General features: G+C 45.2%; 1 protein-coding gene across 7 annotated transcripts in view; it reads left to right on the forward strand.

Moving 5' to 3' along the window:
• Positions 1–15,153, forward strand: part of ALMS1 (ALMS1, centrosome and basal body associated protein) — a 123,223-nt gene that overhangs the window by 63,483 nt on the left and 44,587 nt on the right. For 6 of the 7 annotated variants that reach the window (XR_002099266.1, XM_019526319.1, XM_019526320.1 and 3 more), the window contains exons 8-11: positions 940–2,713; positions 3,931–4,065; positions 6,762–6,929; positions 12,061–13,250. Coding sequence is in view for 6 of the 7 variants with exons in the window: in XM_019526319.1 (XP_019381864.1) it covers positions 940–2,713; positions 3,931–4,065; positions 6,762–6,929; positions 12,061–13,250 (3,267 nt within the window). In the remaining variant the exon portion in view is untranslated. The remainder of the gene's footprint in view (positions 1–939; positions 2,714–3,930; positions 4,066–6,761; positions 6,930–12,060; positions 13,251–15,153) is intronic. The other variant, XM_019526324.1, reaches the window with a different exon arrangement.

The following is a 15,153-nucleotide window of genomic DNA, read 5'->3' on the forward strand; positions in this document are numbered from 1 at the left end:
CCTTGGACCTGCTCGAGATGCATCTGTGGATGCACGACAAGGTGCAGTTGGCCTTCCTAGCCGCCTCCCCACATTGCCGACTCATGTTCATCTTGGAGTCAATAATGACTCCCAGATCCTTTTCCACCTCCGTGCTGACAAGAGGGGGTGATTAAGAAGGAGCATGATGGCAGCTTCCCAAAGTTTGAAAGGTTGCTGCAAAGATGACTTGAGAAACAGTGTGCTCCCTTGCTACAGAAGGCGGTGCACAGATGTGAACTGTGGAAAAACAGGGTTAGGGCAAATTTTCTAACTACAAGACCAGTAGAAGAGTGGGACAAGTTGCCCCAGGAAAGTTGTGGGTACTTTTGAATTGGAGGTTTTCAAGAGCAGGCTGGAAAGACATCTATTTAGGATGGTTTAGATATAGCGTAGCCTGTGTTTGTGCAGGGGCAGTTGACTCAGTGGCCCAAATGATCCCTTCCACTCTGATCAGCCTATGAACAAAAAGTTAAAAAGACTGTCTTGAAGACTTTACCATCTAGGTTTATGCCAAGCTGCGGATGAAACGAACCAGTGGAGGGGTGGGCATGTGGGAGACCAGATAATAGTGAATAAAGTGAGCAAGTTCCTGATTGTCGAGAAGCACTTACCACTTTCCCCTTGCCTATCTCGGGAAAACCTAAATGTTGTAAAAACTGGAAAAACCTTTTTATGAGCTTCACCACTGGGGTTTGGTATGTTGTGGGACTGAAAAGGCACTAGCTATGTACCTGGCACATGTGGAGGCAAGTCCCTGCTTACAGTCCTATGGGCAGTTTTACTCCGAAGTGTGCGTTTTCCTCTATGACAGCAGAACTTATTTCTCATGTTAGTATTTGTCTGAATATTGAAACTCTGGTCCTGATTATAGATGTGTACACCTTTTTTTTCAAGAATCTGTGTTTTTTGCCTTTTCAGGATTCGTGGGGAAACAGCTCAGACATTATACCCAGTCACAGCCATAATCAGAAGCACTACCCTGAACATTTCTCCTCTCCACATAGCGAACAGAAGCAAATTGACAACCAGATGCAGGATTTTGAACTTGAGCCTTCAGAGTCATATGGAGGATGGGTCATGCCAGTATATACAGTTGACTCACCTGATTATTCACTATCGAGTAATACACAGTTTAAAGCTTTGGATACCTTTCAAGCACAAATCCCAAACCAGCTTCACACCCTGGCAACTAATCCCTCTGATATCAGTATTGAGCTTACCCCCTTACGTAAAGATGTGGATGCGTGTTTGATGAGATTGGTGGATGCCTCTAATGCACAAACAGAAGAGGAAGTGCCTTTTCCAGCTCAGAAGAAGCTATCTGTAGAAAAACCATCTGCAGAAATTGCTAAACAGATTACCTCCATCACATTTGCATCCAGAAAACGTTCCTCGTCTCCTGTCCTTGGTACTAGCCTCACTGAAGATGCTCTTTGTGGTGTAATACCATTGCAAGTTGGATCTACTAGCATTGAAAAGCAGCAACTTGAAAAGCGACAGCTAGAAACTTCTATGTCGTGTCCTTCAAGTCCAACAGCCACTTGCACTCTAGCTAGTGGTGTTAAGCCTACTGCAGACCAAGACAGTTTTCGCCATGTGGTCACTGGTGTTGCCAAACCTGGAGCTTATCAAGGGAAAGACCAAGCCCAAGAGTCTAAATCCATATATCCTGACCCATGTTTCAGCCTTGTGGCAACTAGTTTTGAAGCAGCTCAGACTTCTGCTCAAGATGCTGTTGGGCTGGGCAGGCTTAATGCCAGACTTTCTGTGGCTGATTGTGATAAGAAATTTAATCAAGAATCAAATACGTTGAATGAACCCGTCCCCATGAGTTTTTATCAGCAGGGAAAGACGAGTCCCTCCAGCCAAGCCCAGTTTACAGAAGATCCAGTTTATAGCCCACAAGCTCATTTGCTTAAAGGCCATAATAATTTGATAGAGAAGGAGGATAAGCTTCCATTTGATATATTCTCTCTCCATCAGACAGATACGGAGACAGGACATGGTAATGGGATGGACAGTCCCTCCCCAGATCAGATTTTGGCCACCATGCCGGTATCCCCTTCATCTCCAACAAGAAAGGCTTTGTCTTGTGTCCGTATAACTCTCTCCCCAAAATGTGCTACTTCAGAGCCATGCGGTAACCTCAGAGCTGAAGCAGAAACAAGGTTTAACGACAGAATTAAGAGTGATGTTCAGCCAACACTTGTAAGGTCTCCAAAAACTTCGTTAGAGCCTGTCTCAAAGTTACCAACCGCTGAACTTGTTCCAGTGGATCAAAGGTCTTCATACTTCCCAAGGCCAGGATCTTTATCACCTCCATCTCCTGTGCATCCCTTTGTTCCAGGCACACCAGGACTAGCACACGATATAAAGCGTGTGCCCCTGGAAAGCAGCCAGAGAGGCCCCTCCTTGAGGGAGGCACACACCAGAGGTCTGGATACAAGTGGACGTAACGTGCAGGATAGCTTCAGGACCCTGGTTTCTGCACAGACTGGAAAAACAACATCTGATGCCATTACTCAGATCACAACAGAAAGCCCTGAAAAGACAACGTTTTCAGCAGAGATTTATGTTAGTACAGAAGAGGAGGAAAACCCTGCCCTCGTATCCTCTCGCCAGAAGGCACGCAGAATCCCCAGCCTTGGCGCTTCATCTCAGAACCAGATTTTCTCGTCCCACAGGCCAGCTGGTGAGCAATTCAGTGCATCTTCCGCGAATCTCTGGCCCCTTTTTCCCCACCCAACTTTGCCAAGTCAGGAGTTTAGTTTCTTGTCTTTTTAGCATGAGAACAAAACTTTTTTTAAAGAAATGTGGAAATAGGACCACTGAGCAACTTTGATATTTGATCCTGGAATTTAAAACGATGCATATTAAAGATCTTTTGGGGCCAGGAAAGGAGTGACCTGGCTATTCACTAGGGTCTACACAACTTAAAACGCCCAAGTGCTATTCTGTTCCATCCAGAAAAGCCATGAATACATCTACTTTTTGTCATACACGGTCATCTTGCTTTTAAGATAGGATCGCAGGAGAGCAGTGTGGAGGAGGACCTACCACCTTTTGCCTTAGCTGGTTTTCAGGGACTTGAGCAGGGTGGAAGAGAAGTGCACTTGGTGCCTAAATGCTGGTGGGACGGGCTTTATGCAGCTGTTGAGAGCAAATGTGCTAGTACTGATATATAATCAGCATAGACCTCCCCTGGTGCGTTACCCCCATCCATGCAGTCAGGTGCAAATTTACACCCCTCACACCAAAGAGGGCTGTTATACATTAGCAGTGTCTGCAGACATAGCGTCTATTGAATTTTCTTTGCCTAGGCTCTGGCTGTCTCTTGAGATGCGCGTAAAATAATCTCAGGAAGTCATACAGTGCTGAAGAAAGATTCTTTATGCAGACACCTTCAGCTCAATTGAAATGGGAGTCCTACATGAATAATGGCTTGTTATCTGTATTGTTAGGAAGCAGTAAATCTTCCAGTACTTGTTAACTGCAGCAAGCCGAATCCTTCAGTAGCTTCAGCATAACAACACATTGTATTTATTGACCTAAATCGGGCAAGTGCCTATAATAACATAGATATACGATTTCACTGTGAGCAATGTTGGCATGTAAGTAGTGTGTTTTATTTTCTTAGTGGTGGTTTCAGTCACAAATTTTATTAGTCTTTAAGAGAAATTGTGGCTTATTAAGCCATCTTATCTAGCTATTAATCAGGTCAGCCCTCTAAACAGCAGGTAGGTGCTTATCTGCTGATTCTTTAATGAGCGTATTCTTTAGGGAAATAGTCAACCTGCATACTGATCACAAGCTAGGCAGCCCATTTTCTGGGATTTGTGTTGGCCTTTGTATTACAGAAGTTGTATTACAGCATTGCATTTTGATTTCTGTTTCCTATGCTGCTTTCAGTACGTGCAGATCAGCCTTTACTGGTGCCATACAAGCCTTCTGGTAGCAGAGAGATGTACTACGTTCCCCATCCAAAGGAAGCACCCAGAATATCTCCCGTCAGGTCAGAGACCACTATTGAGAGCTCTCACTCAGGTATTTGCATTTCTCCGAACTTTTACAAAGCCGAGCCAAAGTCTCTTCTGAGGTTCAAGCATAGCGCGGTTGTAGTCAGTTGGGCCAGATGTGCGTAATATTTTGCAAAACATTTTCTTGTCTGTTCGATTCAGTTCTGTTTTAAACCATGTGCATTTAGAGTAACTGCATTGATTTCAACAGTTATTCTGCGCAGATCCGTAGTGCGTGACTAAGAATAGAAATTCGTCCTATATATTTATGCTGCTTGTATTTTGGCTATATAACACAACAGTGTAAAAGCTTGGACTTGAAGGATACGACTTTGAATTCTTTAGTTAAAAAGAGATGTTATTACTTTGATCTATTCCTACTGCATTGCTCAAGAGTTTCACAATTGCTGATAGATTTTTCTTTTAGTTCTTTTTTCTCTCAGGAATTGCGTTTTGGATTATATAATTTTCCCCACCAGTTCTCTCTTTCCTTCTAATCCAATTCCCCACTTTTATATTTCCTCTGGCACATTCCCTTTTGATGCATCTCGTTACTGATGCATTCTGAAGTGTTGTGTGATGCTAAGCATTAAAGAAAGGTACCAAATGCATGATCTAGAACAGGGCTGCTCCACCTCCAGCCCATGACCAAATGCAGCCCACGGAGCTGTAACATGTGGCCCACAGGGCTCCCTGTGGGTAGGGAAATTTGGCCACCCTCCCCTGCTGCCAGATTCCCAAACCCCAAGCCTCCTTGCATATCAGAGCTGGGCCACATTGACCCCTTCTTCCCCTACCCCTTTTCCTCCCCCTACCCCACTGCCGGGGAGATTGAGAGCGGGTCTTGGCAGATGCAACTTTCTCATGACATCATAGCATCTCTATGCAACCAACCAGTGTGTTTGTCAGGAGAGGCAAACCATGAAGATGCCCTGTAGCACCACAACGCACCCCACAAGGTCTGGCAGCACCAACACCAGAAGCAGCGGCTGGTGCAGAATATTGGGAGCAGACCATATTGGAAGGCTGGACTGGAGACATGATGAAGAAGATGACTGTGGGGCTGGCTTGAACCACCTCGTGTCCCTGCCCCGACTCCCACATGACTGGGTTGGGGTTGGGTCCAGCTTCCTTTCCCACTCATGGGGCCAGGTTGGGGCTGGGTCTACCTGGATCTGCCCCCCTGCCTCTCTCCGCATGGCTGGATGGATCACTGCCATTCCTGTGCCATGTGTCGGATCAGCACCACCAGCCAGATCCAGCCTGTGGGTGGACTGCCCACCACCTATGCAGCCCACTGGCCAAAAAGTTTGAGCACACTAAGCGACTTCATTATAGGCTTAAATATAAAATGTTTTATTTCTGGTTTGAAATTTTTCAAACTACTACTTTTGAGGTTAGAGAGGCAAATAACGCATGATTTATCAACACTGCCCTGTTTCTCTTGAAATATTGTCACTAGCAACACATGCATCTTAGACATGATAGACCTAATTTCTAGGTTGGCATCAAGCTGGGCTTCCCTTTGACATACAGGCACTTGTGGACACAGTTACTGTCGCAAAAATGGTCCATCTCCCTGCTGTGTGGGTACAGTTGAGTAAATAAGGATGTTAGTCACATTAACTGTGCTGGGTACTACTGGTAGATTCAAAATTGCATCTGTAGTTATTTGTATCTATATAATTACTGGAGCAGGAGTGGAACTTGAGGTTCCAAATTTGTTGGTCTTTCCTGTTTCCAATTCGGTTTGCTTTATGATGCTGTAATGTCTCTGAACTATTACGGGGCAGAGAGAGGCAGATGCAATATGCTGGTTTTGCAGAAACTATGCAGATGCCATGTTGACCTGAAGCACCTCAGGCTTTTAAAATAAACTGCACAGGAGTGGAGGAAACAGAATTAAATGACTTCTGAATGTAACCATGCAGAGCTGACAAAGAATATACACCAGTGAGTTGCCTTTTTAGGCTTTCCAATTGTTATGACACGGGAACATGGCACTAAGGGAGTCCTGCTGTAAAAATGTATTGCTGTCTTGAACCTTTTGTCTGGAGCTTGCACAAAGGTAAACATTTTATATAATTTCATAGTTTCTAGGGTCGGAAGGGACCTGAGCAGATCATCGAGGCCGACCCCCTGCCATGGAAAAAATAAAACTGGGGGGAAAAAAATCCCTCTAGTTGCTGTTTTGTATGCTACCAATTTTCTCCATCACTTTGTATTCAGCGGAGAAAATTTCTGTGTCTATCAGTCAGCAAAAATATCTACAATTTAATATGGGCTCAGCAGGAGGGAATATGGACTTCTTGGGCCTGTTTTCAGGTCCCCAAATGGCTTGTCTGAATAACCTAACTGTGCCTCCTATCCCATTGGTAGAGTGGCTGTAATACTTGCATGCCTCATCATGAAATACCTTGTGATGCTGGGATCAAAGACCTAGTAAAAAGCAGCATAGTAATAAGTGGCTAATTCAGTTTTCTCATGTACTGCTTTGTTAGGACAACTGTGATCATGAACAATCAGCTGGGTGCTCTGCTGATCATTCCTTATTCGATGGTAAATCAAACTCCTCTGTGTGCTTAGTTGCCTTTTGTTGATTTACTTCATGATTAAAGTTTGAGTCTGGCCTGTTCTGGAAGGTGTAATGTCTTCCTGCTGCTTCTTCTCTTAACCTCTTCCTCATTACTAGAGCTATGATTGCATGGCTTGCTTTCTTTGTAGGATCGAATGATGCCGTCCCTCCAAAATTTCCAGTGAATGTACTGGGGCCAAGAGAAGAGAGTCCTCCAGCCGTAGCTATTAAACACAAAGAGGGTATCTACAGTAAGAGGCCTGAGCCCAAGCTAGCCTGGGGAAAAGAAAAAATGGCACCACAAGAATCTGATACAGGTAATGAGATGGCATGCATTTCTTCTTTTCTGTTTTTCTTGTGGGATATTGTGTGGTAGGAACACAGGACTAGCCATTGGGACCTGTGGTTTTTAGTCTTAGTACTTGCTGATATTACAGGGTTATATTCAAGTCTCTGAACCTGTCCGTGCCTTGCTTGGTAGATTAAGAATACTTGGTCATATGCAGGGGCCTTCAAATTAAAGTATATAAAGTATTCTGAGGTCATCCAATAAAAGGTACTAGTTTGTGAGTGATCGCCAATCATCACTAGTATAAAGTATGATTCTCCATCAAGCGTGGAAAAGGATCCTGAGACTGCTGAAGCAGACAGCAGTTTTGTGATGATGAGAACTTGACCGGGTGCTCTGCAGACTTGATGGCCCTTTTGTTGATATCTAGGGAGACCCGATGTGGCACAGCCCGGCATCGGTTCATCTCTGTGGTGACATTTCACTCCAGTTGATAGCCACGTGTCAGGACTTCTCTTCCCCCCTCCTTTCAACCCATCTGCTTGGGTTTCGTAATTTCATAGTTGGTCGGGACGGAAGGGACCTGAGCAGATCATCAAGTCCGATCCCCTGCCATGGGCAGGAAAGGATGCTGTGGTCAAACGACCCTGGCAAGGTGTCTGTGTAGCCTCCTTTTAAAGACTGCCAGGGTAGGAGCCAGCACCACTTCTCTTGGAAGTTGGTTCCAGATCCTAGCTGCCCTGACAGTGAAGTAGTGCCTCCTGATGTCTAGTCCGAATCTACTCTCTGTCAACTTACGACTATTATTCCTTATTTCTCCCAGTAGTGCTTGGGGGAACAGGGACTCTCCCATTGCCTGCTGATCTTCCTTGGCCAGTTTATAGACGGCCACCAGATCCCCTCTCAGCCTTCACTTGTGGGTTGGTTGATTTCAAAACAAAGGTTTGATTCTTGGAGGCCAAAGGACAACTTTACCACTGCCGCATTTTTATTGTAAGTTCAAAATCACGGAGTGGCTACCATTTCTCTTGCATTTGGCTACTAATTCCACTAGAGAGACATGTATTTCTCTGCGTTGCATTTTGAAAGACATATTGTCACAAACAAGGGAGGAGCTTATTGCAAAGAGGTAATGTAATTATAGTCAGTAATGAGGGGGGAAGACCAGAAACACTTAGGTTGCAAAATAGGCCCTGAATTGCAAGTTCCCTGCTCTTTTTATAGGTAGAGGCACATGGACAACTCCTTTGGAGCCCATTTTCTCCTTTTAGCATGACATCAACTCATTAAATGAAGCTGTTTAATAGGATGGATGTTTATGGACTACTTCAGTGCAATTATGATTGTCCTTTATGAGCAGACAGTGCAGGATGACGGGGGTGAATTAATTCCTTGAAGTACATACTGATTCAGCAGTGGGGATTCCTCTTAATGTTTTGCTTGTTCCTTGAAGCTTTTCTGCTCCTGGAGAGTAGAGCTGTGTTAAATGCTGTGTTAGCTTCTGATATTGGTGTGTGCAACACAGTTATAGATCCTGCCATGTTCATTTTGCTCACTTGTTAAGCACAGCTGGGACCTACGCCTGTATTTTTACTGTATTCAGTGCATGTGGGTGTGCGTGTGCAATATTTACTGGTGGCTTACAACAGTGATTCTCAATCAGGGTGCTGCAGCATTGTGGGTTGCCTTGAGATCCTTTCAGGGGTGCCATGGAGTGTCGCACAATGCTAGCACTGTTAAATGTGCAAATGTGATGCACAAGAGAAACCCCGAGATGTCAAATAGGAGTCCAAATCCCTTCTGCCCTGCTGTGGTCTTCCTGAGTTCTTTGCAACAGAAGAATTGTTCTATTTTTCTGTATTCAAAAATCAAGGGAAAAATTAGGAGCTGACATTTTCCGGTGGGTGCCTTGAATCTATCAAGGGGTTGCCTTGAGTGTAAAGAAGTTGAGAACCACTGGCTTACAACATAAAGCCATCCTTCTCATGAAAGGAATAGTAGCTGACCTCCTAGCCACTGTCTCTGTTAGGCTTCAGGGTTAGGAATGATGAACTGAAGAAATGATTTCTTCTAACTTGGAAAGAAAAAAAATACTAGGTAACCTGCCCAATGGAAGAATGGTGCCAGATTAGAGCAGTACATTATGGGATTTTGGGTCTATTGTTGGCAGCTTCCTATGTAAGAATTTAGGATAAAGAATAATTGCTATGCAAAGTTATATGTAACAATGTACGTGCAAGAGGTGAGAGTGGATTTCCTTCTTCACTATATATAGGTTGTATTTGGGAGTGCTATTTATGATTGTGCTGCCTCTCTTTGTATTAAAAACGGAAGGGAATGCAAAAAGTGACAAAGATAAAAGATTTTGAAAGTAAGATGTATGAGGAGGTGTTTAAGGAGTTATAATGCTTTGTGCAGCCCTAGCATCGTTATCTAGGGATCTCAGCAAAAAACCCCCTAAGCTGTATAGCCTTTCTTGAGTTTGATGTGTGCTATCGTTGCGAGGGGCTGGGTTGGCTAGGCCCCAGTCTTGCTGGGTGAGGCTTTGTTCCAAGTTTTCTGCACATAATACTTATTAAACTTAAAGAAATTATATGAGTATAACTAGAGAGACTTTAATCAGTGTCAGCCATCTGACTCAACTGGCTGGCAGAGGGGAAGTGCACAGGGATGTATACATCCAAAGCATGATGGTGGAACATTTACATCTCTTATGCCTTTGTTATGCCTTGAATAACTATAGAAACTAATCATAAACCAGTGACCACATAGACACCCATATAGGTGTATTCTATTTTGCTATCTTGGTATGCGTGCCCGTTATTTCTTTATGGTTAAACCTCTCTTTAAACCTCCCTGTCTTCCCAGAAGATTTCTCATTTGACTTATCTTCCAGGTCTGATGTGCAAGGGCCTTGAAAATCCCTGCTTATATTTTTGGCAACCCATCTGGGCCTAGGTTAGCCATCTGGAAGGAAGAGGGAAAGGGGGAACCTGGTTAGAAGCTAAGACCTTGTTCAACTAAGGAGATAAAGTGGAAGGGAGATCTGCTAGACGCCGAGGCTTTGTTGAGCTAATGTTTTGCTGAAGCCTTAGCAAGATGGTGTTGGGTACATGGCCTCGAGTCTATCCAACAGTTATCACCCGTTGTACAGGTGGGAGGAACTCGGAGACTGACTTGCCCCAAAACCCTTACGCTTGAGCCGGTGGCAGAGCCGGGACTGAAACCTAGGAGACCTGGATCCCAGTGTTAAGCTCTAACTATGAGCTTCCCTCCCTCTTTAAAGGGGTGAGGGGTATAGCTCCTTGAAAACATTTGAGAAATGACAGGGAAGGGGAGTTTAATTAGAGTTAATTCCATTCCATTTGTGCAGCCTCTTTCACCTGTGTTGAAAACCTCACTGACTACTGTTAGCTACTCGTCATGTGCCTCCTTGTGAAAGTGCTCTTTTATCTTGTATTAACTTTCCCATATTTAGTTTAAGGTTATTACTCCATGAAATGCATCTTTCATACACTTGCAGAAATCGAGTAGGGTGGGGGTGTCCAACTCCCTGGGGTCCCTGGCTGGATCCAGACCAGAGGGCTCCTTGTGGGCTGGATCCAGCTCAGGGTATGAAGGTTGTCTCAGTGGCCACTGCAGTGGTGGCAGCTTGGGGTCCAGCAGCAGGAGTTAGCCCAGGGGCGACAGCAGCAGTGATTCAAACTTGCTGCCAATGGCCATGCCCAGCGGGGCCACAAGTCCATGCCCCCATGCTGCCCAACTTCTTGGGGCCCACTGGTAGCCCAGTGGGGCAGATACAGAGGCTCTGTGGGCTGGATCTGGCCTTCAAGCTGTGTTTGACCCCCCTGACATAGGGGATAGACAGTTTGCAGTAAGTCCAAAGGCAGGAAATCCCTGCTTAGCTTGACCGTCTACAGAAATGTGCGTTTAGGTCCGACTCCTTGTCCTCTGCTTTTTCTGCTGGGTATAGCTAAAACATTATTGTGAAAGGTAAAGTGATTATGTCTTGACTATGCATTGCTTCACATTCATGCGGTTAAACCATTTTTGCTGGATGTCCTGCAGTTGGGACATTAGTCAGGAATCTAACATCATAAAAGCCGTAGCACTTCCGTCCGTGCGTCTGTCCATAACGCTCTGGGACAACTGTGCACGCACGGCCTGGAGCCTTACTGGCAGACACGCATACAGGTGGAGGCAGAAGCGATCAGGGCCAGGCTGTGTTTCCCCCACCTCCCCACCTGCCATTCATGACAGGCATTTTGCTAGTGAGAACGTAAGAACTGGCATTTACTGCATCAGCCCCTAGGTCCATTTTGTCTAATATCTGATGTCACATGGTGGTGGAATATGTGTAGTCGGAGAAAAAGTACAAATTAGATAACCTTGTAAAATGACTTTGCACTGAGTCCCACTAGACCATATTATGCATATATAAAATCTCTTTTTATTACAAGCAAGATTATAATTAATACTTTGTACACCTATTTGAAACTCACTCTGCATGTATTTGTTTTGGCATAAATTCCCTGAAGCTACACTACTGTGGACTGAATAGTCTCATTGAATCCTACATGCTAACTACAGTCAGACTTGGCTGCCCAGTATATGCAATACCTCCAGGTCTTCCACACTGTGATCCAGGAATTGGCATTGGTTCTCTGATAAATGGTATTCTTCTACATTAGTAGTGAAATGATGCCACAGCCTGGCACTAAGGGGCATTGGTACTATTAGATATGGTAAGAAAGGTTAAAAAAAACAAAAAAAAAAAAAGGGTTCTGGCTATTTTTGCTGATTATCTCACGATTCTGTTTACAAGAATGAATATTAACCTCGGCGTCCTGCTCAAATTTCAGTTTGGGTAATTAAGTACGGCCTATCTAAATTCCTTCTGCAACCTCTGTTGGGCATGGTGTTCTCCTTCACTAAATCATCCGCAGACCTCTGTGTACTATTGTTAATGTTGAAATGCCATCCAGACGTGGCTGCAATTTAGTAATGTGTGAGGTTACTCCTTTATGTAGCCTATTTGGGAAAGTGGTTTTAGGAGGTGCCTTAGGCCTGAAATTTCCCTATGTACCTGAAACTGTTTATGAGGAAGCAAGAAGCCACCATTGTGAAAAGAAATAAAGCACACTGTCCTTCTTTTCCAGAGTCTGCAAATCCTTTGAAAGCTGTAAGAACAACCCATTCCGTCTTCAAGTCAGCACAGTTCTACCTTCACCATCCAGTGCCTCTGCAGCATGAGGATTACTTCCTTTTAAACAGTGAGTCCTTGGAGGGGTATCCTGATACTGGACCCAGCGTGCTTCCTTCCAGAGATTGCTTCCAGAGAACGAGAGCTGCAGAAAAGGACCAGTGCCCACCTCCTCTTTATTGTGAAGAGGACAAGGAAGATGAATTCGCACCACTAGCCGCAGTGCTGGATTACAGCAAGATTGGGGAATCCAAATTCTGCGCCCCTGCAGGCAATGAAGCTTCTCGGAAGGAGCTAATAATCCAAGATGACAAAAGGCAAGCAGGCCAGACGAAGGCCAGAGATTATCCACCACAAAGTAGCCAAATGATTGGCTTTCAAGTGAGGCAGAAGAAGGATCTCCCACTGAAACAGAGTACCGATTCCACTGGCAGCTTAGATGACCTCTGGGCCAAGTTTTTAGAGCGCCAAAAGAAGCACCCGCTCCCTAATGTTCAGAGCAATGAGCTGTCTTTAGTGGAACGCCTTGATCGACTAGCAAGAGTCCTCCAGAATCCTGTTCGGCATACCCTGATGCCTGCAAAGGAGGAGAGCAATTTTGGAGGGAGGGCTAAGGGAAGGGAACAAAAGAAAATCAGACTCCAGGACAGGAATGAGTCTGACGCTCATAGGAATGCATTGCGCGCTGAGGAAAGGTCACAGACCAGTTATGATAAAAAAAGGCTGGCTGAATCTCGAAAATATAGGGCAGGAGAAAGAACCATCAGTCGCATCAAGCAAATCTTGGAACAGCAGCAGTACTCGGATACCTTGAGTGACACCTCTTCGGAGACCAAGCCTGCTAACGACCACAGCAGTGTGGCAATTACTACCACCTCTGAATCGGACGTGGTGTCCCAAACAGAGACAGAAATGGCTACCCAGACTGAGGTGAGCAGTTCCATTTCCACCATTGACACTGCCAGGCTGATCAGGGCTTTTGGGCATGAAAGAGTGCACGTGTCACCAAGACTGTCCCACCTGTATTTCACCATCAGTCAGCAGAAAAGTCGCTCTGATATTTGGGGCCAGGGAAGCAGGACAGGAAAGGGCGTGGAGTATCCTAAAGCTACTTATGCTGAGCTGCATAGAAAAAGAGAGATCCAGGTATGTGATCGGCTCAACAAAGGGGCATGCTAATGTTCTTTCCTAACGGGTTGATTGAAGCTGCATGATAAATGGAGTGGATAACTTAGTGGGTGTTCTTTATCTGCAGCATGGTCACACGCGTGTCTTAGAGGGGGTTGTTACAGGGCAGGCGTCTATCACCAGATAAGTCTCCCTAAAACAAAATCAAGTTCTTTTCCTCTTCTCTCGGGGAAAAAAACAAGGGCTGCAAAATCTCTCGCAACATTGTTTTCCCATCTTTTCCTACCTCCATTCACTTCCTCCTTCTCATTCTTTCTCCTTATGCTGTAGCAGACGGGTTGGCAACGCCTAGCACATGTGCCAGAGCATGGCACATGAAGCGGTTTTGCTTGACATGCCACAGCCAGCCCTGGTTCTGTGCAGGAACCTACTGCCCACCATAGAGCCTGGGCTGGTTGCCGCCTGTTCCGAACAGTCTGGGCTCTGGGCAGGCTCTGTGGTGGGCAGCAGGATCCTGCCCAGAGCCTGCCGCAGGTAGCGAGCAGTCCGGGCTCTGTGGCAGGTACCCGCGAAGTTGTGAGCAGCTGCAGTGGGGTCCAGAGCCCTGGCCTGGTTCATTGCTGGCGGCAGCTATGCACGTGCCTCGGGGAGCACAGTGGCAAAGGGGCTGGAGCTGCTTTGCTATAAGAAGCATTGGGCCCCTCGAGGCTCCTCGCCATCTGCCCCTGGCATGCCAACATCTTTCATGTTGAGTCTGTGGGTTTTTTGGCACTCAGCCCAAAAACATTGCTGACCCCTGCTGTAGCATCAGAAGGTCTGGCTTTTATCGATACGTTAATAATTTTTTAGAGATTCCTTATCTATTACTGTAATCCTGCAAGGCAATCTGGGAAAGCAAGGCTGCAGCCTTCAGCCCTATCTGGTGACTTTGGCTGTGCTGCCTGAGCAGCTCCTAGGAGCCTTCAATTTTGCTTTGTGTGATTTGGAATTTAATAAGAATTATTGTGTTGATATGAAGGATTTATTTCATAGTTGGTAGGGTCGGAGGGGACCTAAGCAGGTCATCAAGTCCGACACTCTGCCATGGCAGGAAAGAGCGCTGGGGTCAGACGAAATGGGAATGAAAGCTGGAATGGGATTTCAGAACTTTTTTTGCCAACATTTGGTAGTGGTAGTTAATGATGACACTTTAGATGACTTTTGCTTGGAGAATTTTTATTTGGAAGTCTAGTTCAAAGTTACTCGAAATGTCTGAACATCTTTTTACTGGCTGTAATTGCTTTGGACTTGGCCCCCAGGCACATCTACATGTGAAATTAATGCGACACAATAAACTCCAGCGCATATTGCACTGGAGTTTATTGCTCCTGGGCACTGCATTTACATGTGCACCCAGGACTGCAGTATGTTGAACTGGGTTGGAGCAGCCCTGGCTGGCAGGGGGAGGCGGCCCCTGGGGTCAGCCTACAGCCCAGATCTTCTCTGACCCGGCTCAGCGTATCTACACGTGCGGTGCTGCACTCTAAAGAACGCCACTGGAGGGGATAATACTTGTATCTACAACTACTAGCCTATGGCAGAGTTAATTCGTCTACTGCAGCCTAATAGGGTTGCACGTATACACAGTGAGAGTACTATGGAGCTAATTAGGCTGCTCCACAGTAAACGTCTCATGTGGATGGACCCTGTGAGGAACACATGAGAAATAACTCTTGGAAAGGAGGGGCTGTTAGCATGGGTTTCTTGAGCATAGTGGGCAACATTGCAATCTAGTTTGTTTTGTTTAAAATTTGGTGGTTCCCATATTTTTTCAATGTTAATGTATTTAATTGAATTTTTAAGGGAAGAAAATGATGGTGCCATCAATGCTAATCTGCATTTTCATTTTTAGACATAGAGTTGATTTTTTTTTTTTTTTTTT

Source organism: Gavialis gangeticus, unplaced genomic scaffold (assembly GCF_001723915.1).
Source record: "Gavialis gangeticus isolate Ggan-Ray unplaced genomic scaffold, GavGan_comp1, whole genome shotgun sequence".
Lineage (NCBI taxonomy): Eukaryota > Metazoa > Chordata > Crocodylia > Gavialidae > Gavialis > Gavialis gangeticus.